The sequence below is a fragment of the Palaemon carinicauda genome, chromosome 3, assembly GCF_036898095.1.
Source record: "Palaemon carinicauda isolate YSFRI2023 chromosome 3, ASM3689809v2, whole genome shotgun sequence".
NCBI lineage: Eukaryota > Metazoa > Arthropoda > Malacostraca > Decapoda > Palaemonidae > Palaemon > Palaemon carinicauda.
The window spans coordinates 145,471,865-145,499,221 of record NC_090727.1 but is presented as its reverse complement, the minus strand read 5'-3'; the positions used below and the strand labels follow the sequence as shown (position 1 = coordinate 145,499,221).

The following is a 27,357-nucleotide window of genomic DNA, read 5'->3' as shown; positions in this document are numbered from 1 at the left end:
GAGAGGACCTAGTACACTGCCTTGAGGCACCCCTTTGGTTAGTTTTCTTGTCTCAGATTCAACATTTGATATTACTACTTTAACTTTGCGGTTTTCAAGATAACTCACAAACCAGTCATATGCTCGTTCTACGATGCCCATAGCTTTAAGGTCTTCCATCAGATATGTATGTTCTACAGTATCAAATGCTGCACTTAGATCAAGCATCACAAGAATGCAACACTTGCCATTTGTTATAATTTCTGTTATGTCATTTTTAATCGCCAACACTGTTGTTTCTGTGGAGTAATTTTCTTTGTATGCAGATTGATCATCAGGTATGGCATTAGATTTTTTCAAATGTTTCCAGGTTTGTTCGTGTACAGCAGTTTCAATAATTTTCGAAAAATATGAGATTTGATATTGGCCTATATGAACTTAATTTGTCTGCATCACCTTTTCCTTTATACACAGGCTTGATACATACAACTTTTTCACAATCAGGGAAAACTGCCTGTGTTAGACTCATATTTACCATGTTTCGGTAGGTCTCTTGTAGTCTGGTGAAATTTTCTGCATCTTTTACATCGTTAATTGGAAATGGGTCATTTCCGCAGTAGGTTTTTTTTTACTTTCTTTATTATTCTCATATAATCACTCTGACTTAACTCTTTGAATACCCTTAGCTTACTTACACCTGTTGCTGATGTATTCCTTCGTTCTGATGTGCCGATGTTGTGAAAACTGGAGCAGATTTGATTTATTTTTTCTTCAAAATAATCAATAAAATCATCTGCTAGGCATTTAGGATCATTAGTTATATCAGGCAATACTATTTCTGTCTTTAGACCTAATAGTTCTTTAGGTTCTTATGTATTTTCCGTGGGTCATTTTCATTGCACACTTTTTTTATAATAGGCCTTTTTTTTTAACTAAGATTAATTAATTGTAGCGATTTCTCGCTGCTTTGTAATGTTGCCAGTTTTCATTATTTTTATTTCTTTTCCATTTATCCTCCATTTTTCTTTTTCTCTTTATGTAATTCATTATCAAACCAGTTCGATTTTTTTTAATTGTGATTATTTTTGTTATTTCCGGGCACCCATTATTATAATTAGTTGCAAGTATAGTTTTACTTCTATCAGTAATGCAGTTTATACAGGATTGTCTCTCTACGAGGGTGTGATTCTCTTCACAGTTACAGACTGGTGTTATCCCTTTTATATCCTCTAGGCTTTGTTCAATGAACTCTTTTGGATCAAAGTTAGTCTTAATTCTGTAAGTGATTTCCTTCTGTATTGTATTATTTTTTCTAACACCTATTTCAAAAGACATTAACTTATGCATTGGGGATATAGAGCAGTCAGGTTTAATCTCCATATTTAGTATGATGATGATGTTTTTGTTTACTATAACTAGATCTAGTATATGATTAGACTGAGCTGTTGGTTCAGACACTATGTTTTCAAGGTCGTGGTTGTCAAGCAATTCTCTAAATTCATTGACATATGGGTCTACTCTGTTATCAAGATGTAGGTTGAAATCACCACATTTAACTATATTTCGATTATCGTTCAATGTATCTAGTAAGTTATTAAATTCATCTAAGAACATTCTTTTGCTTTTGCTCGGTGGTCTATAGAGTATAACTATTTGTAGATTTACATTTCGAGATAAAATTTTGATATTCATATATTCAAATGAATTAACTATGAGATGATTTCTTACTGTAACTTTATATGATTTATTAATCAAGATTCCAATGCCACCACCTCTTTTGTTTTCTCTTGGTTCATGATAAAAGTTATAAGATTAATTGTCATTTCATTTATTTTCGATCTGTCACTCACATTACCACTCAACCAAGTTTCAGTTAATAAGCAAATATCCACATCTTGATCAATTACGACTTCCTTAATGATGTGAGTTTTATTGCCAATGGATTGTATATTTATTAGATTACATGATATTTTCTTAATCGAAGCCATGGTCAGTATTGTTTCTGACTCTTGTTATTTCTTGTTTATAAACTTCACAGTTTACTCTATCATAGAATTTATGTTTTGTGTCATCATAGTTCTTTCTCACACAATTTATGCATTTAACTTCAGCAACACTGCAATGACCCGCTTTATGTTCTCCCTTGCACTTGGGGCACGACTGTTTATTCTTGCGATTTGCTGCACTATGCCCAAATCCCTGGCATTTGTAACACTGGTAGGGCATGTAATGGTCGTAAACATTACATATTCTATATGTGGTACTAAGTTTATCTCCATTTTCATAGATTGCTTTACGTATCTTAGGTGTACATTTTATAATATAGTGTTTATGTTTATCCATTCTTGAATTCTCTTGCATTATGATAGTCAGATCATCATTTTCTACAATGTGTCTTTTTAGCCACTGGTTCTTAAGCTTTAGACTTTGAATAATATCATCATCATCTTCTGGTACATTTGTAAGTTTTATCTTCGGTTTAAGTTTTCCTTTTTCAGTAACAGTGATCTTGTTTACATTACCTTGTTCCAATTCTGATTTTGCCTGCTCCAGGTTCTGTTTATCTGCAAATTTTATGATCAGGTGGCCATCTTTTGTTTCAGCAGTGCTTTCAACTTGGGCTTTTAAATTGGTCATAATTGTTTTCTAATTATTAACTGCTGAAACCTCATCAATTGATTTCACAATCAATGTTCTCTTTGATTTCAGCTTTTCAGCATATGTACCAGTTAGATGCTTCCTATCTATGTCATCTTCATTCCTTTTCTTTTCATTTTTTAATTCTTTCATTTCATTTCTTAATTCTTGCATCTCATCTCTTGTTTCTTGCACTTTATTTCTCATTTCTGTCATGCTATCCTTCATTTCTTCTATTTTATTCATCAAGACCTGAACCAAAGGATGGGACATTACGACTTCTTCATCCAATACTTTTCTTTGTATGTTTGCTGCATCCTCATTGAACTTATCAGTGCAATTCCTACACATGTAATAAATATGTTCATTACATAATAGCCTTGTGTGGGCTTGTGATAAATTTTCTATTAATCCAGAACATGCGTTTTCAAAATGATACCATTTTTGACATCTATCACAACAAATTCCATCATTGGCAACGACAGTCTTGCAGTGCTCACATAATTCAGTGTCTTCAGATTCCACGGTGACCAACGATCCATTCGCTGATTCATCATTTCTTCCACAGGCACCTTCCTCCATATTGTCACTATCATATACTGGTGTATTCTTCATTATGTGTAGAAATTCATTTGTTTCATCTTACACTGATTTCCCTGTTTCAGTCTTTTCATGAGGTTTCCTTCTAATTTTCTTAATGGCTCCTAACATTTTTGTAGTTTACACCATATTCAAGTCCAAATGAGCCGGGAAAACCATAATGTCAACTCACCGCACTGCATGAAAGAAAAAACATCCTCTAATTGTGAGAAGTAAATGACGAACGAACAAATATATAAGCCTCAGCCAGAAAATATGTCACCGGCTACAGAATAGGAATTAACACAAACACGTAGAGAAATATGTGTGGAATAATAGAATACCAATGCCATTGGACCCTCCAAAACATGAAGTTAAATCTCGTAGGAGACTTTTTGTTAACAAATTAGTTGGGCACTTCACCCATCGTTATAAAACTGCACAATTAAAAATTGAACAAAGGGGGGTACGAACAAATTTAAGTTCTGTCCATGTACCAAACTTCAGATTTGGAAATATGGGATGCCGTTGTTTATTTTCAAATAGATCAGCTTAAAGAAAGCTGTGGAATATGATCTGTATTTAATTCAGAACTAATATCTTCAGGGTGTTTTGGACGTTGTCCTTCTCTAACATGATTGAGGCATCTGACTAGTGTTTGTATTTGGTAAGGGAACATCTAAATTTTCACAGCTTGAGAGTGCTTTCTTTGCTATTTTCCCAGATGATTCAAATGGAAATTTAAGAGTGTTTTTTTTTTTTTTTTTTTTTTTTTTTTTTTTTTTTTTTTTAACGATAGCTCGAGTTGATGCTTGAGTTTAGCACCAGGATCCCAAGGATGCGTGTATTGGTGGTGTCCGCTTTTGAAGTTCATTGTTCTTATTTGCTCGGAAATGATTGCTTAGCACCTTTTGTTTACCACGGTAGCTGCATATCCATGTGACTGAGACAGATGACTCCTCTTGGTGTACGTAAAATCCAAAGATTTAGAGAGGAGAGAGCTGCCTTTTTTGTTCTACTGGAAACAATTTTGTAGGGAATAGACGTGTCTGCAGGAATCGTTGTTAGTAACGCTTCACCCTCTAATGATGTTTCTGCAGCTGGTGTGATGTCATCAACAGGAATTGTGTTCTTAAAGTCATTGGCTGTGTTGTTGATTGTTGCAGGCTCCTTTATTATTATTATTATTATTATTATTGTTGTTGTTGTTGTTGTTGTTGTTGTTCTTGTTCTTGTTGTTGTTGTTATTACAAGCTAGGCTATAACCCTAGTTGGAAAAAACAAGATGCTATAAGCTCATGGGCTTCAACAAGGAAAAATAGCCCAGTGAGTAAAGGAAAGAATGAAATATATAAACTACAAGATAAGAATAAACAATCAAAATAAAATATTTCAAGGGCAGTAACAACATTAAATTAGATCCTTCACAGAACTAAATTAGATCCTTCACAGAACTTCAAAAAACTAGAGGAAGAGAGAGAGGATAGAATAGCATGCCCGAGTGTACCCCCAACCAAGAGATCTCTAATTCAAGACTGAAAGGCCATGGTACAGAGGCTATGACATTACCCAAGACCAGAGAACAATGGTTTGATTTTGGCGTGTCATTCTCCTAGAAGAGCTGCTTACCATAGTAAAAGTCCCTTCTACCCTTACCAAGAGGGAAGTAGCCACTGAACAGTTAGTTACATTGCAGTAGTTAACCCCATGAGCGAAGATGAATTGCTTGGTTATCTCAGTGTTGTCAGGTGTATGAGGACAGAGGAGAATGTGGTAAGAATAGGCGAGACTATTCGGTGTATGTGTAGGCAAAGACAAAAATGAGCCGTAACCAGAGGGAGGGATCCAGTGTAGTACTGTTTGGTCAGTCAAAGGACCCAATAACTTTAGCGGTAGTATCACATCTGGTGGTTAGTGTCCTGGCCAACCTACTACCTTCGACAGGGTATTCATTAAAAGGGTCATTGGCATCACATGAAACCAGGAAATACAATATGAGTAAATTTACTGTGAGAGGGGGAGGGAAAGTGAGTAGGATAAGGGAAAGTGAGTAGGATAAGGGAAAGTGAGTAGGATAAGGGAAAGTGAGTGGGGAAAATAAAAATAGCAGTGGGTAAGGGAAAACATGAGTGAGACAGGAAAGAATATACATAGTAATGCAATAGAAAGCTAAGGCTCCTAACAAACAGAAAGATAACTCTGTACCTGAAACTTTCATCCAATCAGGACAGTCTGGGCAACACCACATGAAAACTTAACCAGTCAATCGGCGGTTTATATTCTGGTAATCAGATTGTGATATTGCTGTACCACATAAGCGGTGGCTCCACTTGTTGCATCCGCCACAGAGAAGGGCTTCCTGTCAAGGACGAACTCACAATCCATATCTGAGCAAAGGAAACGTGCCATTCCCATGGTAGTGCTGATGCCATTGTAGTATTAAAAGGCTAACTGGAGTTAGGAAGTAAATACTGAGCTAGTTCACTGGAGTTATTATTATTATTATTATTATTATTATTATTATTATTACTTGCTAAGCTACAACCCTAGTTGCAAAAGCAGGATGCTATAAGGCCAGGGGCTCCAACAGGGAAAATAGCTCAATGAGGGAAGGGAATAAGGAAAAATATATGTTAAGAAGAGCAACAATATTAAAATAAATATCACTTTATAAACTATAAAAACTTTACCAAAACAAGAGGAAGAGAAATAAGATATTAGATAGAACAGTGTGCCCGAGTGTACTCTCAAGCAAGAGAACTCTAACCCAAGACAGTGGAAGACCATGATACAGAGGCTATGGCAATATATACCCAAGATTAGAGAACAATGGTTTGATTTTGGAGTGTCCTTCTCCTAGAAGAGCTGCTTACTATAGTTAAAGAGTCTCTTCTACCCTTACAAAGAGGAAAGTGGCCACTGAACAATTACAGTACAGTAAGAAGAATTGTTAGGTAACCTCAGTGTTCCGGGTGTATGAGGACAGATGAGAATATGTAAAGAATAGGCCAGACTATTCGGTGTGTGCACAGGGAAAATTAACCGTAACCAGAGACAAGGATCCATTGTAGTACCCCGTAACTCTCTAGTGGTAGTATCTCAACGGGTGGCTGGTGTCCTGGCCAACCAGAGCTCTAATTGCTCTATTATCTGTTTGCGTGGCAAACAAATGAACATTATCAATTATATTAACAATAATAATAATAATTTCATGGTATATAGCAAACAGGTACATAGCAGCCAGGGATGGTGCATAACAACCTGTGGTCCATAGCAACTATCGGTACATAAGGTCTGTACACTTGAAAGGGTAGCATAGTTGCACATGCGTCTACCGAAGAGGAGTGCGTTACGTTAGATAGCAAGAAACTTGATGCATGTATAAATATTATGCACAGTATATATATATATATATATATATATATATATATATATATATATGAATATATTTTTTTTCAGTATATAGTCACAGTTGCTTTTTGATATATATATATATATATATATATATATATATATATATATATGTATATATATATATATATATATATATATATATATATATATATATATATATATATATATATATATATAGATTTAAGAGCAAGTGCGATTATATACTGAATATATATATATATATATATATATATATATATATATATATATATACACACATACATACATACACACACACACACACACATATATATATATATATATATATATATATATATATATATATATATATAATCAGCCGTTACTAGTCCACTTCAGAATAAAGGCCTCAGACATCTGTATATGGTCTATGTTAGTCCACACCCGCATATATACATATGAAATATTTATATATATATAATATATATATATTATATATATATATACATGTATGCAATATATTTACTATTTATATATATATAATATATATAAAATATGTAATATATATATATATATATATATATATATATATATATATATATATAGATCTTGTTTGAGGGAACACTTGGGCACGCTATTCTATCTAATTCCTCTTCCTCTTGTCATGTTAAAGTCTTTATAGTTTATGTCGGAAATATTTATTTTAATGTTACTGTTCTTAAAATATTTTATTTTTCCTTTTTTCCTTTCCTTACTGGACTATTTTCCCTGTTGGGGCGTTGGGCTTATAGCATCACGCTTTTCCAACTAGGGTTGTAGCTTAGCAAGTAGTAATATATATATATATATATATATATATATATATATATATATATATATATATATGTGTGTGTGTGTATATATATATATATATATATGTATGTATGTATGTATGTATATATATATATTTATATATATATGTATGTATGTATGTATGTATATATATATATATATATTTATATATATATGTATATATGTATGTATATATTTATATATATATATATGTATATATGTATGTATATATTTATGTATAGATGTATATATATAAATATGAATATATGTATATATATGTATGTATATATATATATATATATATATATATATATATATATATATATATATATGTGTATATATGTATATTTATGTATAGATGTATATATATAAATATGAATATATGTATATATATTTATATATGTAGATATGTATATATGTATATATATATGTATATATACATTTGTATTTATATACGTATATATATACATATGTATATACATATGCAAAGTCTATTGGATTTATCTTTGGGCCATAGCCCCCACATGTCCACAGAGCTTTGATGAAATCAGTTCAGAAGTTTTTAGCGCAATGTTGTTCACAAAAAAAAAAAAAGAAATCTATTTACTTTGCCTAACGATTATTTTCAAAGTACTGCTGCGTTCCTGTACTTTCATATACCTTATCCAAAATGTTTCGGATTCATCCTTGGGTCATACTCAACATGACTACCAAGTTTGGTCAAAATCGGTACATTAGTTTTTGTGTAAAGTTGTTCATAAATAAACAAATAGACAAACTAGAGTAGTGCTCGGTAGAGAACATGTCTTTGCTATGTCAAGCAGTATCTTCGTTTTTTTATGAAGGCAATAAAACGATCCAGTGGCTCATATCTGAATGATAATTTATTTGTGAACTAATGTAGTAGAATTGAATTTAATTTTGTTAAAATCTGGTTTTTATATACCGTCTTCTAGGTGTATCCTCAGTATGTTCTTTGGGGGAATATGAGTAAAATCTTTACGTTTAATGATTTACATAATTTCCTGTTGCACTAAAGCAGTCAGCAGCCAAAAATGAAATTTGCTTTGGTGGATTTCTTGGTATTTCTTTGAGTAGTGGCTCTTAGAACAATCCATTTGACAATACGTTAAAGTCACGAACACAAGGATCTGTTTATCTGAGGAGTCCCTTGTATCATTCAGTCATGATGTCAAATTCTCTTCCTTCTCTCATATATTTTTTGCATAATGTTTATCACGTGCTGGTTTTTCATCAGCGAAGGGATAAACTTCAACTAAGAAATGTTCTTGCAAACCGAATTTTATCTCAATGGTTAGTGTTGCTTTAATCCCTTTAAAAATCATAATTTGGCAATATTTCGAAAAAAAAAATCTGTTTTAATATCTCTTGTGTGTAGAATCACCAATTTCATTTTAATTTCCTGACGACTTTCAAGCCACCCTTCTTCTTGAAGGGGAATAAATGAGTTTTCCTGAGGATCAAGATTCTTGTTTGTCCACAAAGTGCTTCTTAAGATGGACGCAAAAATGAGGTTTATAATTTCCTCGTTGTGATTACGTCTGATCCTCATGTATTTATTTTCCTTTTCTCCATTACGTTATTTTGAATCTAATGTGCATTTGAAGCTTCACCATTTTTCCGAAATATCCTCAGGAATTTTGAGGTATATAATACATACTGTATATATGTATATGAATAGACTATGTATATTCGGTTGTTATAATAGGACAGTTTAACTGCCACCTGCTTTGCCTTTGCAAGGTTCTTTATTACTTTACACTTTGCCAGATGGCTTTGGCTTTAAAAGTTTTCAGATGAATGTAGCTTTAATATTTGTAAGAGTAAGATCATCGAGTTGTTAGATGATTGTAATCTCAACAGTTGCCAGATATCTATGAATAGGCTAGTTACTAGATGCCTGCACTCTTGCAAGTAACTTTATGACTGTAGCTGTTCTAGCTGTCACGACTATAACCTTACTAGATATTAGAGATCTAAGCATTAGTATTTGTGAAATGACTGTAATTTTATAAGTTACTAGAAAGCTCTAACTCTACTAGTCGTTAGATTTATATAACTAAAAGTTGCTACAGTAGATAATTGTAGCTTTATTAGTTGCCAGATGACTAACTTTACAAGCTGCTAGATGACTGTAACTTTACAAGATGCTAGACGATTGTAGATTTACAAGTTGTTAGATAACTGTAACTTCGTAAGTTATTGCATTTTTGTAACTAGTTGATATATATTTGTACCTTTATTCATCGCCAGATAGCTATAGCTTTGATATTTGTTTGAGTGAAATCACTTAGTTGCTAGATGGCTGTAACTTTACAAGTTACTGGAGGGCTGAGCCTAGTTGTCAAGAGACTTTAACTAGTTGTTAGATGATTAACATTACAAGTTATTGGGTGGCCGAAGCTATACTAATTATTAAACACCTGTAACTTTACAAGTTACTAGAGTGCTTTAGCTTTACTAGTTATTAGATGGCCTAGTTTTACTGGTGGTTATATGGGTGTAACTTCACAAGTTAATAGATGGATATAGTTTTACTAGTTGGGTGTGTTTTACTAGTTGCTAGATAGCTGTAACTTTATAGGTTACTAGGTGGCTGTACCTTTGATAGTGGTTAGAGTATGATCATTTAGTTGATTGATGGCTGTCATTTTACCAGTTGCTATGTATCTGCACTTTTATTATTTGTTAGAGGACTAATTCTACAATATATGAGAGGGTTATAATTTTAAAAGTTGATAGAAGGCTGTAGCTTTATGAATTGGTAGACGACTAACCGTTTTAAGTTATTACTGTAATTTCAATCTAGATATTACCCATAGACACATGCCTTCATGGTACTATATAATACATCAGGTACCACCGATAGCTTTCTCAATTATTCTGTAATGCCAATTAATTTTGCTAATCAATCTTCCATTGCTAAGACAATAGGATGCGTGATGTCACTTCCAGGTAGTGTGATGATATAGAAAATGAGAAAAATGATTGTAATAATAATGGCACCAATTGAACAAGACTTTATACATAATTTACAATGAAAATAGTATTTGGACACATATTTTTAGGTGTATTGCTTTCAAAAGTTGAAAGAATCTAGCACCCATGGACGCTTACCATGGCGATAACACAACAGGTTGATATTTAATTACGTTCTGAGAGAGAGAGAGAGAGAGAGAGAGAGAGAGAGAGAGAGAGAGAGAGAGAGATCTAATGCTGAAACTTAAGAAGTCGAACAACATTGTCTTTATATGTGCGATAACTAAAAATACGGCGTAAGTATTAGATTAAGACAAACGTTTTGCAGAGGAAGGAGAAAAATAGAATGAAGAGATTGGATAAGTTTGTACCCCAATGAGAAATCATACATGATTTACCATTTGACAGCTAAAGTTCTACATAATATTTTTCTATGTCTAAATGGCCTTACAGTCTACCTAGGTATTATTACTCCTTTATATTTCACAATGTCATAAATCAATATGAGTATGTTTGGTCTTTAATGTTGCATATCATAATAAAGAAATAAAAGGATCCGAAACTTTCGGAGTTCAGTGATCAAGTTAACGTACAGCTGATTTTTTACCATTCACTTACGACTTACTGACTGCTTGGACTCTGGACTGTGGCTTTATAAGATATTAGATTATTGTAACTAAAATCTGTAATATAACTGTTGTTTTACTGGTTGTTAAATGGCAGTATCCATGCTGTTGCTTAATTACTTGTTAGATGGCTGTAGTTTTACAAGATTTTAGATGGTTATAACCTTAAAAGTCCCTATATAGATGTAGCTTTAATTGTCAAATGACTGAAACTTCTAGTTAGCTGTAACAATGGTAGTTGGCAGTAGTCTGAAATTTTACAAGCTTTTATATGGGTGCAATTTTAATAGTTCGTTTTTGGATGTAGTTTTACTAGTCATTAGGTGATTGTCACTTTAGAAATTGCTAGATGGTTATATATTTACTAGTTGTTTGATAACTTAATCAAGGTTACTAATTGGCTTCAGCTTTACTAGCTGTTAGAAGAAGATAACTTTACAAGTTACTAGAATATTATGACTACTAGTTATTAGACGACTTATTTTGCAAGTTACTGTATAAGGTTAACTTTACTGGTTGATACATAGCTGTAACTTCATTAGTTTATTGGTGACTGTGGCTAGAATAGTTGTTAAAGAAAGATAACTTGGTTATTAAAGTAATAGCTGCTAGGAATTGGACATCCTACGTGTTGCTATATATTTGTAACTTTACTAGTTGTTAGATGGTTGTAAATTTACCAGTTACTCGATGGTTGTAGCTTTAATAGTTGTTTGATGGCACCAACTTTATGAGCTACTAGGTGTTGCATTTTTAATAGTTATTAAATTATTATTATTTTTTTATAAGTTGCTATATGGCTGTTGCTTTAAAAGTTGGTATATTGGAGTCTTTACGAGTTACTAGATGGTTATAACTTTACTAGTTGCCTGATAGTTGTAGTTTTACAAATTAGTAAGGATAGTAGTTTTGCTAGTTGGTAGAAATCTGTAAATTTTAATAGTTGTTATATGATTGTAACTTTTTAAGTTGGTAAATTGCAGTAGCTTTGTTAGTTTGTAGATGACTGTAAATTTACTAGTTACTCTATCTGTAACTACAAGTTGCTATCTAATTTTACTAGTTGCTAGAAGGTTGTAACTTTACAAGTAGCTAGGTGGCTCTAACGTTACAAGTTATATGGCTGTGACTTTAAAACGTCGTCAGACAGTCGAAACTACATGTTGCTACGTGGTTGCAACTTTACTAGTTGCCCGAGAACTATATCTTAAATAGTAGCTAGACGAATGTAACTTTACAAGTTACTTGATAACCACAAATTACAGGTTTCTAGATGGTTCTAACGTTACAAGTTACTAGATAGCTGCAATATTGTACCCTGATGGGTATTAGTAAATTCACAATTTTCTAGATAGCTTTATCTTTGCAAGTAGTTTTACATGGTGCTAGAGAGTTGTAATAATATTTTTTTTCAAAAGGCTTCAGCCTTACAAGTTGCTCTTTAGCGGCAACTTTACATACTATACCATCAGAGCTTATTGATTTTGTTATTCGACTTTCAGTACAGCGTTCTTAACAATAATGAAAATTATTAGAAGCCACATAGGGTTTTCTGAGGATCGGTTAGCTATTACTATTTTGGTAAGAGCTTTTGCCTTCGGTGTTATTATGATCATATATTTCCTGAATCATCTTTTGGTATACTAGTTAATTTTTTTATAAATCCAATTGACTGTCACTTCTCTTCCTTGTACAATTGTCTATTACATTCTTGCATGTGTTAATGGCTTTTAGCTTCGTGGAAGTAATAGGCATATTTTAACCATATCCATATACTAATTAATTCAACATCTTTATCAGCACCCCAATTTCAACATTATTTTCACCATTTACATGGTGGATGAACTTTTTATGATTGTACAGTATATTAACACGATTATTTCACATAGTAGTCACTATCATATACAAAGGAAGAATCAAACACAATTTGATGTTATTTTTTTTTTTATTATTGGTAACATTACACACGTCTCTGTACAGCTTTATGTACACAAGTGCTACTGAAAGGGCTGGGTAATCTAAGTATGGGAGTATTTTTCTTTTCATTCTCTTTACCAGCGAGCTTGTTTTGTGTTGGCTGTTGGTTTGAATGTTTGTCATTATTCTTTGTTTACGGGCTTTACAGATAGATAAAATTGAACACCTAAAACATTCAAAGTGCCGAGATTTGAAGTGATACACAAATTGCGTATCTGATAGAAAGCTAGAAGCGGATGACTGGATTATGTTATTATGTTGTCATTTTTGGGTTTTGAAGAACTGTCAAAACTTTTGATGTTGAATATTTGTCAACAATAACAATGGTGAATGACTTCACATTCATCTTTTATATTTTTTAATCTTGTTCCTTTTGATGTATTTTGATTAACTGTTTAAAGCGTTTTTTTTTTTTGTCAGCTTCCAGTGTCTGATCTTTGGTCTCAAAGAAAAGATGGATTCTTTTATTTTCAACACCTTACACAGCATAGTTCGCTAGTGAGGGCAAGTGATTCTTTTTCAGAGTTGAGTCACGAGAGGTCAAAGGTCAAAGGGGACGCGGGAGTATAGGGCTCAGAGCCAGAGGCGAATTCAGGTCAGGCGAGGTCACTGAAACGTTCACGAGTCTGTCGACACGTGTGATGCGAGAATGGCTTAAGATTACCTGGTGGTGAGATGGGACATTTCCAGGAATGATCCGGGATAATGAGGAAGATGTCATGAGGCAGGGTGGAAAAAATGAGAAAGATGCTCTAAATGAGAGTGTGAATTTAACCCTAGGAAGATGAGCTTGATGGGATCATGAGGTAAAATGCAGTAAGATGGCTTCGATTAGAATGGGATGTAAAATGAGAAAGATGGCTATGATGCGGATGTGAAGTAAAGTTGAGAAAGATGGTACAAAGAAATGTGTGGATGAGGCGTCAAATGGAAATGATTTTTGGGTGAACCATAATGAATTATGAGGTGAAGGAATAGTGAATGATAATTGAAAAGTTATGGAATGAAATGGGAGAGAAAATCGTGCGCAATGAACACTCGAAAAGGGTATAGTTTTCTGGTAGCCTACATATATGGGCTGCCCTGTTTGGGTGCATTGGCCATAGGAAATTACAGTAGTTCTAACAGCGAAGTCTAAACTAGGACCTGTTGTGCAATTATGTGAAAGAGACAATTAGTCTTGAAGCATATATATATATATATATATATATATATATATATATATATATATATATATATATATATATATATAAAGAGAGAGAGAAAGAAATATTTTGATTATGATGGTACTTATTTTCTGAAGTTTTGATATAACATATAATACTGATTTTTAGCAATGACCGATAACATTCAGATTGTAAAATCCATCTCATTGATAATTTAAAAGCATAAAAAAATCTGTTACAAGCGTTAGGGGGTCACAATGAGGCAAGAAATGTCAAAAGAATAGGCGAAGTAGTATTATTTAGATCCACTGAGACACGAGAGAGAATTAAGTAGAGAAATGATTCCAACTTGCTCCTTTGATTGTGACAGAAGGGCTTAGACCCTTTTAGCCTCATCTTTTTTTTTTTAATGAGAAAATACTGTTGGATTTTGATCATCATTACGAAGCGGTTTGATGATTATCTGAGGTAGACGGTTTAAATACTTTTGTAATTTTATATTAGTTTTTTAAGTTAGTAATTAGATTAATGTCCTTTGGCACCTGGTTATTGAAATGGGAGATTCAAAAGGAGAAGATGAGCAACTTGTGCCCTTCGGAAGCGGAAGATTCCTTAAGTTTTTTTTCTCACGTTTGATTTGATTTAAAAACTAATAAAAATTTCAATTCCAGAGAATTTGTTGTCTTTCCAGCTCCACTCACTTTACTTGTTACATAGGGTTAGATGTAGTGACGCTGCTTAGGTAATGCATCCAACAGGAACAGACGCAAATATGACCATGGGGGTAATGACGTCACGATTATGATGCAATGGGTGCGAGTTAATGAGATAATGAGCTAAGTAAATGGCTTGGAAGATAATGAAATGACAAATGGTAATCGCGGTATACAAAGATGAGTCAATGGGTTGGGACAAACACACACAGGCAACCATGCAAGCGCACGCACACACATACACACAGCAACAACATTCGGTGCTTAGAGATGCATGATATGGTCAAAGACATCAAATGTTTCATCGACTGTAATGTTAGAATCACGTGACCTGGACCCCGTCTGGCATACATCCCGGTCTCCTTTTCGGTTTCTATTTGTCCTTCTTATCGATAAACGCTGTTACAGTCACTTCAGTGAGTTTTCTCATCCACCTTTGGACACCCACGGCTTGCAGCTTGATGGTCGTCAGCCTTGGCCAGGTGTCTTACAAAAGGAAACTTAAATATACCCTGTTTTTTTTTTCTTTTCATTTCACTGAGTCTGGCGATGGGTAGGGTCATAAGGTTGGATGTTTGGGGGCCATAAGACAGAGAGTATGGGAATATATGTATGATCTTATTAGCAAAGTATCACAAGGATTCATGGGGAGGGGGTCGGGCTTTTAATTTGGGGGAATTGGGGGTACACGTTCTAAATATCATAAAAAGACTAATTTTTGTGAATTACAAGAAGCTTCAATATATCTTTTATTTAACCTAAGTTCTCAACAATATTAAACAAATTTTATATGTATATATATACGGCATTTTTAAAATACTGTATATATGTATATATACTGTATATATTCATATATTTTTGTGTCAAGGAAGGAAAGGGTCTGGGATCAGTTTTTTTTTATAACGGGAGTTGTGTTTTAACAGTTATCTAAAAAGTCTATAATTAATTTGATTTTCTTTTAAACTATTGGTTTGTTTATCCGTAAACACATGGATAAACATACCACACCGAGGGAATGTCAAGTGTCGTTCTAGATCACTTTTCTTTTTTTGTTGTTTTCTTTCTAGTCACTACATAAAATACAAATAATAGGAAAGGAGAAAGGTCTACATTTTGCAACGATGAAAACATTGTCAATAAAAATTCTCTGACCGGAGGAGAGCAAGGAGGCTTATTCACTCTACTAAAGGCTGGCGCCTTTTCTAGTGGTTAAGCCTTCCCTTGCCTCCCCAGGGCTCGAGCAGGTTTAAGTCGTAAGTATTTAGTTGAGCGAATGATCACTGGCTGATGAAAAGTAGGGCTTTGCCTACACAACAGAAGGGTCTTTTTACTCTTAACACCAGTTGGGTAAGTTTATAAAATAGCTATATTCAGCACCATTTACAGAAGTAAATATCCAAAGTACAACGAAATAGGTAACATTCTGAAATAGGTACGTTTTGTTAACAGACAGGGGTCAAGCTCTAGTACTTCGGAGAAGCTGCGCAATTGGTGGGACCCCACCTTCTTGAAATAATTCGGTGAGGTCCCAACCACATAACTCAGCAATTCCCTGAAGTGCTTAGTCTGCACCCGGTAGGATTTTGTAGATTTCCTGACCAACAATGGCAGTAGAAACGTTTATTTTTTAATGAAAGGGAGCATTTATTGAAATAAGCATTAGATGGCAGTTTTTTTACGTCATTCTCGAGGTGTAGCCTTCCTGGAGACAATCTTCATGGCAGGGTTCAGAGTTCATCAGATGCCAAGGACAAGGTTGAAGGATCTTACTGGCAATCTCCGCCTGCCAGTATCCTTCCCCATCAGATGGTCGTGGCACTTGCTGAACTACGGAATTACAGATAAGTCGATTCGTCCGGTGAGGTCTTCTTTTTGAGTGAGTTATCTTGAAGTGCGTTGCTGCTACTTACCACTTCCTCCATCTCGTGCATTTCTGCATCCTCCTCCTCCTCCTCATCTTCAACTTCAACATCATCGTAGTAGCAATCTTCCATGTCATCTTCCTGGTCTTCGAAAGGCGACTCTTCTTCTTCTTCCAAATCGCATTCCTCCACTACACTCAAGGTTTCGCCTAAACTAGCACCACAACTACTCAAATCGGACACCTTCACGAACGAAACGCCTGGCCTCTGTACTTCATTGGACTCTTGGTGAGCCGTTACTACGGCAGTGCTTACAATGCACTGGTTAACCCCGCCTTGAGGTGCGTCTCCAGTTAGAGCAACACCTCTCGCCGTCCCTAGGTTATCGAACTCTCGTCTACACTCGGTGTGGTCACTGTCAGAGAATCACCATTCACGTGCTGACTTATGGTGGATGGGGGAGGAGCAGGAATACTGGAATGGTTGGTGGACAGGACAGACTGGGCTGTCTGAGACCTCGAGGTGAAACGCATGCTCTTGCACTGAGAACCCTACGGACAAAAGGAGCAGTTAGAAGATTAAAGGAGAAACTGTTAACTAACACTAAAAGGTTTATCAGTATTATTTCTCTTTCATTTACATACAGCTAGAGGTTATTTCGAAGAAATCTTGTGGCACAACAATTGATGAATTATTTGAATTGACATGTAATAGTTTCCTATAGTTAGGTGTAATGGTCATGCTGGTATTATACATTATTTTGAAGACACGTTGTGTACTGATTCTGTCCCAAAATATGCATTTACCTTCACTTTCTGAATACTTCAGAACCTTGATATTGTTGTCTAAACAAATTATAGTCTTAGTAAAATGAATCTAATATTAAACTCAGGTAACCGTAAGGCTCGCTTCACACAAGCAGATTAATACCGCGTGGTTTTGTCCGCACGGACTAGAAATCAATGAAGATCGACGAGGCCCTCTAAACGCTGCCCACGCGGAAAATTTTCCGAGCGGTAGTGATTCACTAGCTGCGTGCACTGCCAATCTGTGCGGTTCCAGCTAGTAGAAACTACGAAGCCGCTAGGGGAAAATTCTTTCGTGTGAAAACATGCCATTTAAAGAGTGGAAATATTTCCGTGAGGAAAAAATCCGCTCGTGTGAAGCAAGTCTAAGGCAAGGTTACTGTAATGGCTAGGCTTAAAAAAAATCGGAATAGCCACCATATATCTACTAAAGGTTGAAGAACACTTTCTTTATTCATGATGTTGTCAATTTAGATGTAGAAGGGTGTTGAATTTGACATGAATGCATGCGTAGATTTGCAAGCTTCGCGTCCATTGTCAATGAAGGACATAATTGTATTTGGGAGAAGAATAATTTTAAGCTGAAGAGACATTCAGGTAGTATAGGTAGCCTTTTTGATAATGGAAAATCTAGGTAGGATGGTTCTCAATAATTTAGGTATAAACATCCAAGTAGGAGAAAGTACGTCCTCCTTATTGAAAATGTATGTAAGACAGCATTGTTAGCAATGTCATATTTAGGCAAGGTAACTAATTTTCAGATATAGACAAGTTGTTAAGGTTTATAAGAATTAGATTATGAGTAAGCATTTTAGATCGAGATGATTTAAATAAGATACCAGTGTTTGATATACAGAATGATTTAATAAAATATTTACATTTTAGTCTGGAGAATTAATGCAAGATATCTATCTTTAAGACATAGAAAGTTTTGTTAAGGCATCAACGTTACAGGTAAGGGAAATCTATGGTAGTTATATTTATTCATTTTAGGTATAGAAAATGTAGGTAAAGCAATCGACTATTTAAGGTAAGGAAATTTATACACGTTGGGATAACAAGGTTAGGGAACTTTTCTATTAATTAATATCAACATTAAATGGTTATTGTCGTTTAAATTGAAAGAAGTCTTATGTTTAAGATAAAAAAAAATCTGCACATTTAAAGCACCATGGTTTTAATAGACCATTACTTTTAGTTATTTATATATCAACGCCTTACCTACTCTTCACTGGAAAGTGCCAAAGAGAAGGCTTGACAGCTACTATATAGCTGATATTTACTTAAGATTATTAGGTTATTTGGTAATTAATTTGATTCTACTCCTACCTTTCCTTTGTTGTTAGTTATATAAGAGTAAACTACTCTGCGGAAGCTAGGGAGTATAGTTATAATTATCTTTGATTTTGTCCATAAGAATGTATTTGAATTATAAGTGATAATAATAAAGTTTGGTATGCCGTCGGATAACTGACAAGGATTAAGTTCAGTGTGATAATAGTGATAACGATAATATTAATGATAAGGGTATCACTAATAATAATTTAATTACGCTGGAGACTGATAGGTGAATAAAAATCCAATTTGGTCAAATCGACGTAATCTAATTCAAGCCAACTTAGGCATTATTCGCTTGTAATCTCGCGTCTTATTACCATGCAACTCAAATATCACTGATTATAGTCACAATTAAGCAAGGTTTCAGACCTCAGGGCTTATACTTATTTTTACCACCAATTTTTATTCATATAGTCAAGTTATATATATCGATAGTAATGTTAATGAGAATTCATCCTAGAGTTTCATAGTCTTAATAATAATGATCATGATAAAAACAAGTGAAATAATAATGTTAAATATAATATTTCTTACTTGTCCCATATGTCATATAAATGTGTAAGTCTAAGTTCTGGTTTTACCAACCACAAGGACAAATACAATATAAAGTTTTCCTCACTTTAACGACGGGTCCAGAGCCCTGCCGCACGTTCTTATAAGGCTGAAAGATGACGATGTAGACTTTGGGAGTGAAGAGGCAGCCCAAAGACACGGACGCGCTGATGCTCACGCACATGCACATGCTCGCCAGTTGAATCTGTGGGGAGACAGGGAACGACACAGGGTGACTGATTGGTTGACTTTCGAGTAAGCGCTGTCGTCACGAACGCCAGTTAAGGATATCTGAGCTGAGGCATTGGATAGAAAGTTGCTATTTATGATAGTAGGGATTATCACTGCGTCTAATGATAACTCAGTTCTTTGGTGAATGGTTACTTTTGGCTATTATTTCTTTAGTGGTTGTCTATTTACAAATGTATTTGGTATGATGAATGAATTCTTGGAACTATTACCTCTTATAACTGTAATTTCTTTGGTGCATGTAACTATGCTCTTTGGCGAAGAGACTACTTTTAACTATCAGTTCTTTGGTGAACAATTAAATACTTGCAAGTATCAGTTCTTTGGTGAATGACTTCTTGTAACTATCAGTTTTTTGGTGAATGACATCTTGTTACTATCAGTTTTTTAGTGAATGACTTCTTGTTACTATCAGTTCTTTGGTGAATGACTTCTTGTTACTATCAGTTCTTTGGTGAATGACTTATTGTTACTATCAGTTCTTTGGTGAATGACTTCTTGTATTTATCAATTCTTTGGTGAATGACTGCTTATTGCTATCTGTTCTTTGGGAAATGACTACATGTAACGATCAGGTCTTTGGTGAATGACTTTTTGTAACTATCAGTTCTTTGGCGAATGACTGCTTGTAACTATCAGTTCTTTGATGATAGGCTACTTATAACTATCAGTTCCTTTGTGAATGACTTCTTGTAACTATCAATTCTTTTGTGTATGACTTAAAATTATTAGTACCTCGGTGAGTAAGTACATGTAAATATTGTTCTTAGGGAATGACTGCTTATAACTACTAGTTCTTTAAGAATGACTACTTGTAATCATCAGTTCTTTGGTGAAGGAATACTTATAACTATCAATTGTTTGGTGAATGACTACTTATAATTTTCAGTTCTGTAGTGAATGGATACTTGTAACTATCAATTCTATAGTGAATGACTTGTAACTATCAATTCTATAGTGAATGACTACTTGTAACTATCAATTCTGTAATGAATGACTACTTGTAACTATCAATTCTATAGTGAATGACTACTTGTAACTCAATTCTATAGAGAATGACTGATTACAACTATCCGTTGTTTGGTGAATAATTACCTATAACTATCAGATTTTTTGGTGAATGACTTCTTATAACTATCATGTTTTTGGCGAATGACTACATGCAAGTATCCATTCTTTGGTAATGACTGCTTGTAGCTATCAATTCTTTTAGGAATGACTACTTATAACTATCCATTCTTTTGGAAATGAGGACGTTAACTATCAGTTCTTCGATGAACAACTACTTGTAATTATCAATTCGTTTGGAATGACTTCTTGTAAATATTTTTTTTCCGGAAATGACTACTTGCATCTATTAGTTATTTGGTGAAGGCTTACTTGTAACTATCAGTTCTTTGGTGAAAGCTTACTTGTAACTATCAGTTCTTTGGTGAAAGCTTACTTGTAACTATCAGTTCTTTGGTGAAAGCTTACTTGTAACTATCAGTTCTTTGGTGAAGGCTTACTTCTAACTATCAGTTCTTTGGTGAAAGCTTACTTGTAACTATCAGTTCTTTGGTGAAAGCTTACTTGTAACTATCAGTTCTTTGGTGAAGGCTTACTTCTAACTATCAGTTCTTTGGTGAAAGCTTACTTGTAACTATCAGTTCTTTGGTGAAAGCTTACTTCTAACTATCAGTTCTTTGGTGAAAGCTTACTTGTAACTATCAGTTCTTTGGTGAAAGCTTACTTGTAACTATCAGTTCTTTGGTGAAGGCTTACTTCTAACTATCAGTTCTTTGGTGAAGGACTGCTAATAACGATCACTTCTTTGGGTGGGACTACTTATAACTCGGTGCTTTATTGAATAACTACTTGTAGCTATCAGTTCTTTTGAAGAAGGTTACTTTTAACTATCAACTCTTTCGGGATTGAATGTTTGTAACTCATTTCTATGGTGAATGACTATTTGCAGTATAACTTGAAGTTGTTAGTAAATGGCTACTTGTAAGGAGTGACAGTGAGTGCCATTCCTCAAAAAACCTATACGAGCATCATTCTATGGATTGTAATAAGAAAAATACAAGTGAATCTTTTCACCCCTGCTCCATGTATGTATGGAATTATGCATATCAAAATCGTAGTTTCTCCAGAAAAGATTCATTGTTGGAACACTACTTGAATGCTATAACCTAGAATATACAGTATTTACATTGTACATTTACAGTTATCTTTCTGTGAATTACCATACTTAGAATTTAATGTATGTTCCGCGTAAATCCCACAACTATTTTCAAACACACCTGGCCGACTAGTTTGCCTTACCTTGTAATCATTATTGGTTCCGAAGTAGATTGGCACAAAAGCCAGCCAAACAATGCAGGTGCTGTACATCGTGAAGCCGATGTACTTGGCCTCGTTGAAGTTTTCGGGAATCTTCCGAGTCTTGAAAGCGTAGACGGTGCAGAGAAGGATAAGCACCATGTTGTAGGCCAGCGAGAGAATGAGGGAGATGTTGGAGATACCGCAGGTCAGCACCGCCACCAGACGGTACGGGTAGACTTCTTTGGTGGTGGGGAACTCTACCAACATCCACGCTATTACTCCAACCAGCTGTACCCCAACCAGGCCTTTTGGGAACATAGAGGGAATGGTTGGAGTGATACAGTTGTCAGAAGGCGTTTGATGTTTTTTGTAACATATTTTTATAAAAGAGAGAATTTAGGGGTAATTACTATAACCATCAAGAAACGTGAGGTAACATTCAAAGGCAAAAATTTCTATTAAAACTGTAATTAATTTGTTTAAATTTATATAGTTTTGCAATATAATTGCATTATTTCTTCTAATGTTAGACTTTTACAGTTAAGTGATTGTTTAGTATTACAAGGCAAGAAGCATAGCTTAATAATAAATACATGTTCGGCTGATCCTAGTTTTCTCTTGGAACAGTCAAAATTCAAAGAATATACAAAAACAGGTTAAATGACGATGCATCCGTTACAGATATAATCTCAATCATTAGAATCAATTAATCCTTTAGTCACCTTAGAAAACACACTGAAGATGCCGGATGGAGAACATTCAATAATTATCAACACCATCACCGTTATTCAAATTGCATATTAATCATGTTACCTTTAGTTTTGAGTAATCACTGGTACCTGTGGCTAAAAAACTAAAAAGGATGAACTATAAGAGAGATGTAATCAGATGATGAAAATATCAATATAAATGTGACTACCATATATACATAGGAGGGCAGTATGTAGGGTTTTATAATTGAAGATTAAATGGAGATAAAGCATATGTTAAGTAAAACCCACCTATTGATAAACCACCAGGCATACTTGGCCCTTCTGCCCATCCCATATTATGCAATAATAGTTATAGTAGTTACACTTCTGTAAGAGTGTAGAATAGTATGTTTGGCGTTGTCAGACGTATGAAGAAAGGAGAATGTGTAAGAAATATTCGGTGTTTTGTGTAGACAAAGATTAAAGCTGTACCTAACGAAAGACTCGAGACAACAGTCTGGCAATTATATACGTACATACATATATAATGTTATATATATATATATATATATATATATATATATATATATATATATATATATATATTATATATATATATATATATATATATATATATATATATATATATATATATATATATATATAATTTTGCAATGACACTATAAATAAAAAATATTGTTGGTTTCGACGAGCTTTGTAAGGAACAACAGCTGTTTATGGATTGTGAAGTATGAAGAAATATTTTTTACTCTTGTTCTTTTGAAGGGAGGGGAGATAAGATCCCACTTAGGGGAGGCGTTTCGATGGCTGTGTGTGTAAGTTTTTTTTAGGAGAGTTTTAGGTCTTTCAAGAAAAGAAGCTACGGAAACTCTGCTATTTTATGTTTCCCGTAATTAGGATAATTAGAGACAACTAATGAGACTTTGAAATCTTTTGTTTAAGATATATAGGTCAGCAATGACGACTGTCCTAGCATCTCTTCCAACTCTTTTTGTCCTATGGCTTCACGTTCGTGAGTTTATTGCACTACTTCTAGTTGTGAATGTCTTCAACTCTACATACATACACACAGACAAACGCATATCTATCTATCTTTATCTATCTATCTATCTATCTGTATATGTATATATATATGTGTATATATATATATATAATATATAGATATATAAATAGTGTGGGTGGATGTATGTAAGTTCAAGAAAGTTATTTTTTGACGCTACATTGAAAATACTTCTGCTATTCTAAAAGATCTTAATCGATTCCCTTCATTCTTTACAATAATTTAAGTCCTTAGTTGTTTCGGGATTTCTTTCCATGTGGTACCCAAATAAGTAAAACCCTCTTCTCAGATTTTATTCATAGGCGTTTAAAATCATACAATAAAGAGAAAGAAGAAAACAACGGGAAAACGCAGTGCCATAAAACCGTTCGTCTTTCCTTCATTTCCAAGTGAGAAGAGGCATCATAGAGACCGCAACCTAAAGAATGAAGGAAACTTCGCGCAAGTTACTGAGATTTGTTTCCGATTTTTTTTTGGTGGGGGGGGGGGGGGAGCGCTGAAATCAGAATCGCTAATTGCAACAAAGGTTTCTTTGTCTCATTGCAATGGTAGTTTAATTGCAATATTTTTTTTGTATATTTTTCTTCGTAGAGACTTCAGCAGAACCATCCAAGCAATTTGCTTTTATTTTAGAATTTATTCACAATGTGTAGTAGGTTTTTATTGTATTACTTTCTGTCGACTCTTTATCCTTGGTGTAGTTCTTTCGTCAGTGGAAACAACAGATATTATTATTATTATTATTGTTATTATTATTATTATTATTATTATTATTATTATCATCTAAGCTAGAACCCTAGTTTGAAAAGCAAGATGCTATAAGCCTAAGGGCTCCAACAGGGAGAAATAGCCCAGTGAGGAAATGAAATAAGGAAATAAATGAACGACATAAGACATAATGAACAATTAAAACAAAATATTTTAAGAACATTAACAACATTAAAACAGATACTCTCTTTTTTGTTTGGTGTTATAATATTAAAATTATTGATAACAATTTCACCGTTTTACAAGGAAGGAAATTGTACCATCTGGTTATTGCTCAAGAACCTTTTCTGTATTCTGATGACTTATTTTCCCTCTTTCTAAGTCACTTGCCCCTTGAAGTTAAGGAAAGTAAAGTTATCCTAATAATCAATACTTGAAAGAGTTGCAGCAGAAGAGAAGATTCTGGTGTAAGGAAAGTAGCAGTTAGTGCAAATGCAGCCTTTGAAGCAAACTGTTTATTTGTTATTATGATTATTAAGGTGATAATTATAAATCTTTTCAAAGAAGAGTGACCTCCATCTTGCAAAAATTTGTCATTAGTGGAGTGGCCCAAAAAATTGATGGAATGTCATTAGCCTTTTATGCTGCTACGCTGACCCTCATATTTCTCCTGCATTGGTGTTTTTTTTTTCTTATTTTATAATTTTCTTCTTTTTATGACATTTTCACGGCTCGTGTTTCCACTTTATGGCTATTCGTGTTTTTTCTTTTTCATTTAGCGCGGCTTTGCTTCCAGAATGAGTTGGGTTACTGCTTTTCAAGAAGTTTTTATTTATCCTTTTATTATCATTTATTATTAATAATATGAGTCTCTCTCTCTCTCTCTCTCTCTCTCTCTCTCTCTCTCTCTCTCTCTCTCTCTCTCTCTCATTACAGGTTAATGCGTGCATTGTGATATTTTTACGAGTTATCATTACCCCCAGCCACCCACCTTTCCATCCTCAAAAGTGCATAAGGATGGTTTCTCCATAGGTGGCCGTGGGAAAACCCACTTTGCAGCCCATGGGGAGCCATTTGTTTTTCACGTCCATAAACTGTCAACGTTTTCGTCAGTATTCATAAACGCAACGGGAAATAAAAGGAGCGGAATAATGCCGCTTAGGCGATATCGCATCGTTGGCTTCTATTCGAGTCAGCAATTTTGGGAGATTTTTTTCTTGATTTCATCCTCTCCCCCCCCCTCCCTCTTAACCCCAGACCAGCCTCTTTTACTTTTTTGTCCTGTTTTATTTTTCTTTCTGCTCTTTTTAACTTTTTTTCCTTCCTTTACCTTCTTATCCTTCCTTTACCTTCTTATCCTTCACTTTCGTCTCCTTTTATATTCTTATCCTCCTGTTCCTTAGTCCTGTCATTTTCTATCTTCTAATTTCTTTCGCACTTTATCCCCCATTAGATTTGCACAGGTACTCGTTCTTTCTTCCTAGATTAAATGGTCTTTCCATGTCTTCTGGGGATGATTAATGCACTGAAATCTTCTTTTCCGAGAAATAAGTTCAGAACTTTCACTGCTAATATAACCATGGAAAAGCACACTCTGTTGAGGTTGCTAAACAAGGTTAAAATCCTTAACCCAACCTATGTTACTGGATTTCTTTCATTAAGAAAAAAGATAAATCTCCAGGAAGCGATTTTTTTTAAATGCTCTTAGTGTGACGGGCAATGATTATTTCGAAGATAAGGTGATATCAAAGTAAAATGTAAAAGTAAACCAATTAGGTTTAAAGGTGAAACACAAAGGTAATGTTATAAGTTAATAGAAGATAAATACATATAAATTAAAATTTGAAAAAATAGATTTCAGTACATAAATAAGCATCTAATTTGCAGGCAAATAATTTCTTAGGTCGATCAAAGGTTAAATAATACCACCTCTCTCTCTCTCTCTCTCTCTCTCTCTCTCTCTCTCTCTCTCTCTCTCTCTCTCTCTCTCTCTCTCTCTCCTGATAATATTACTCTGCACGGAATCCTATCATTAATTTCTGGATAATTAATGATAGCAATAGGGCCTCAACATTAACATTAAATCGATATAGAAGTTAGAGTTCAAGTGCTATTGCTTCATCTAATAATATCTTATTACTGTAGCAGCACAATACAGCCAAATCCAGAGATCGGTGGAGAGGGAGGTTAGTGCTACTTATGCGTTGTCGGCATTACCTTGGTTCAATTTTCTTAACTTTTACTTCTCATTGCAGCTTTTTTATTGTGCTGGGGTGGCGTCTCCCTACCGGTTGCACATAAGTAGTGAATGATCTGCCTGGTTCCAGCGCTGAAGTTCCATAAAGTTCTATTTTAGGTTTGTAGTGGCCTACTGGGAACTTTTCTGACTGGCGTTCTGCCGGACTGGGGTTCGAGTCATGCTCATGCTCGATAGTTTCTTGCAGTGTCTGCAACCTTATCATCCTTGTGATCTAAGGAAGGGAGGTTCTGTGGGAGCGTATAGGTCTACCTGCTGTTTCATCAGCAGCCATTGCCTGGTCCTCCCTGATCCTTGGGTGAAGAAGGGTCTTGGACGCTGGTCATATGTATATATGATCAGTCTCTAGGGCATTACCCTGCTAGCTAGGGCCATGCCACTGTCCCTTGCCTTTAAAACTTTTCACATTAGCGACATTAAACCTGGATTTAATATCTTGTTTAAAAAGCTAGATCCATTGTAGCACTGTAACTTTCTTCAGATTTCCAATGTCCGTGTCCAATTCCAATCTTCTTAGCATACTCAGTGACCAAGATTAGTGGTTTAGCGAGATTTCTTATTCATGGCACTCATTAAGGGTCACCTATCCGGTTATTTGTCTTGTTCGAAGTGAACTAACTTCAGT

The 27,357-nt window shown here is 34.4% G+C and overlaps 1 protein-coding gene across 1 annotated transcript in view; it reads right to left on the bottom strand.

The window, feature by feature from the left end:
• Positions 1 to 14,236: 14,236 nt before the first annotated feature.
• The window catches only part of LOC137634546 (metabotropic glutamate receptor 7-like), a 203,370-nt gene continuing 190,249 nt past the window's right edge, over positions 14,237 to 27,357 (bottom strand). Inside the window, exons 11-13 of the mRNA XM_068367001.1 lie at positions 21,995 to 22,299; positions 19,506 to 19,643; positions 14,237 to 17,293 (exon numbers count right to left, since the gene is read on the bottom strand). Coding sequence (XP_068223102.1) covers positions 17,120 to 17,293; positions 19,506 to 19,643; positions 21,995 to 22,299 — 617 coding nt within the window. The 3' untranslated portion in view covers positions 14,237 to 17,119. The remainder of the gene's footprint in view (positions 17,294 to 19,505; positions 19,644 to 21,994; positions 22,300 to 27,357) is intronic.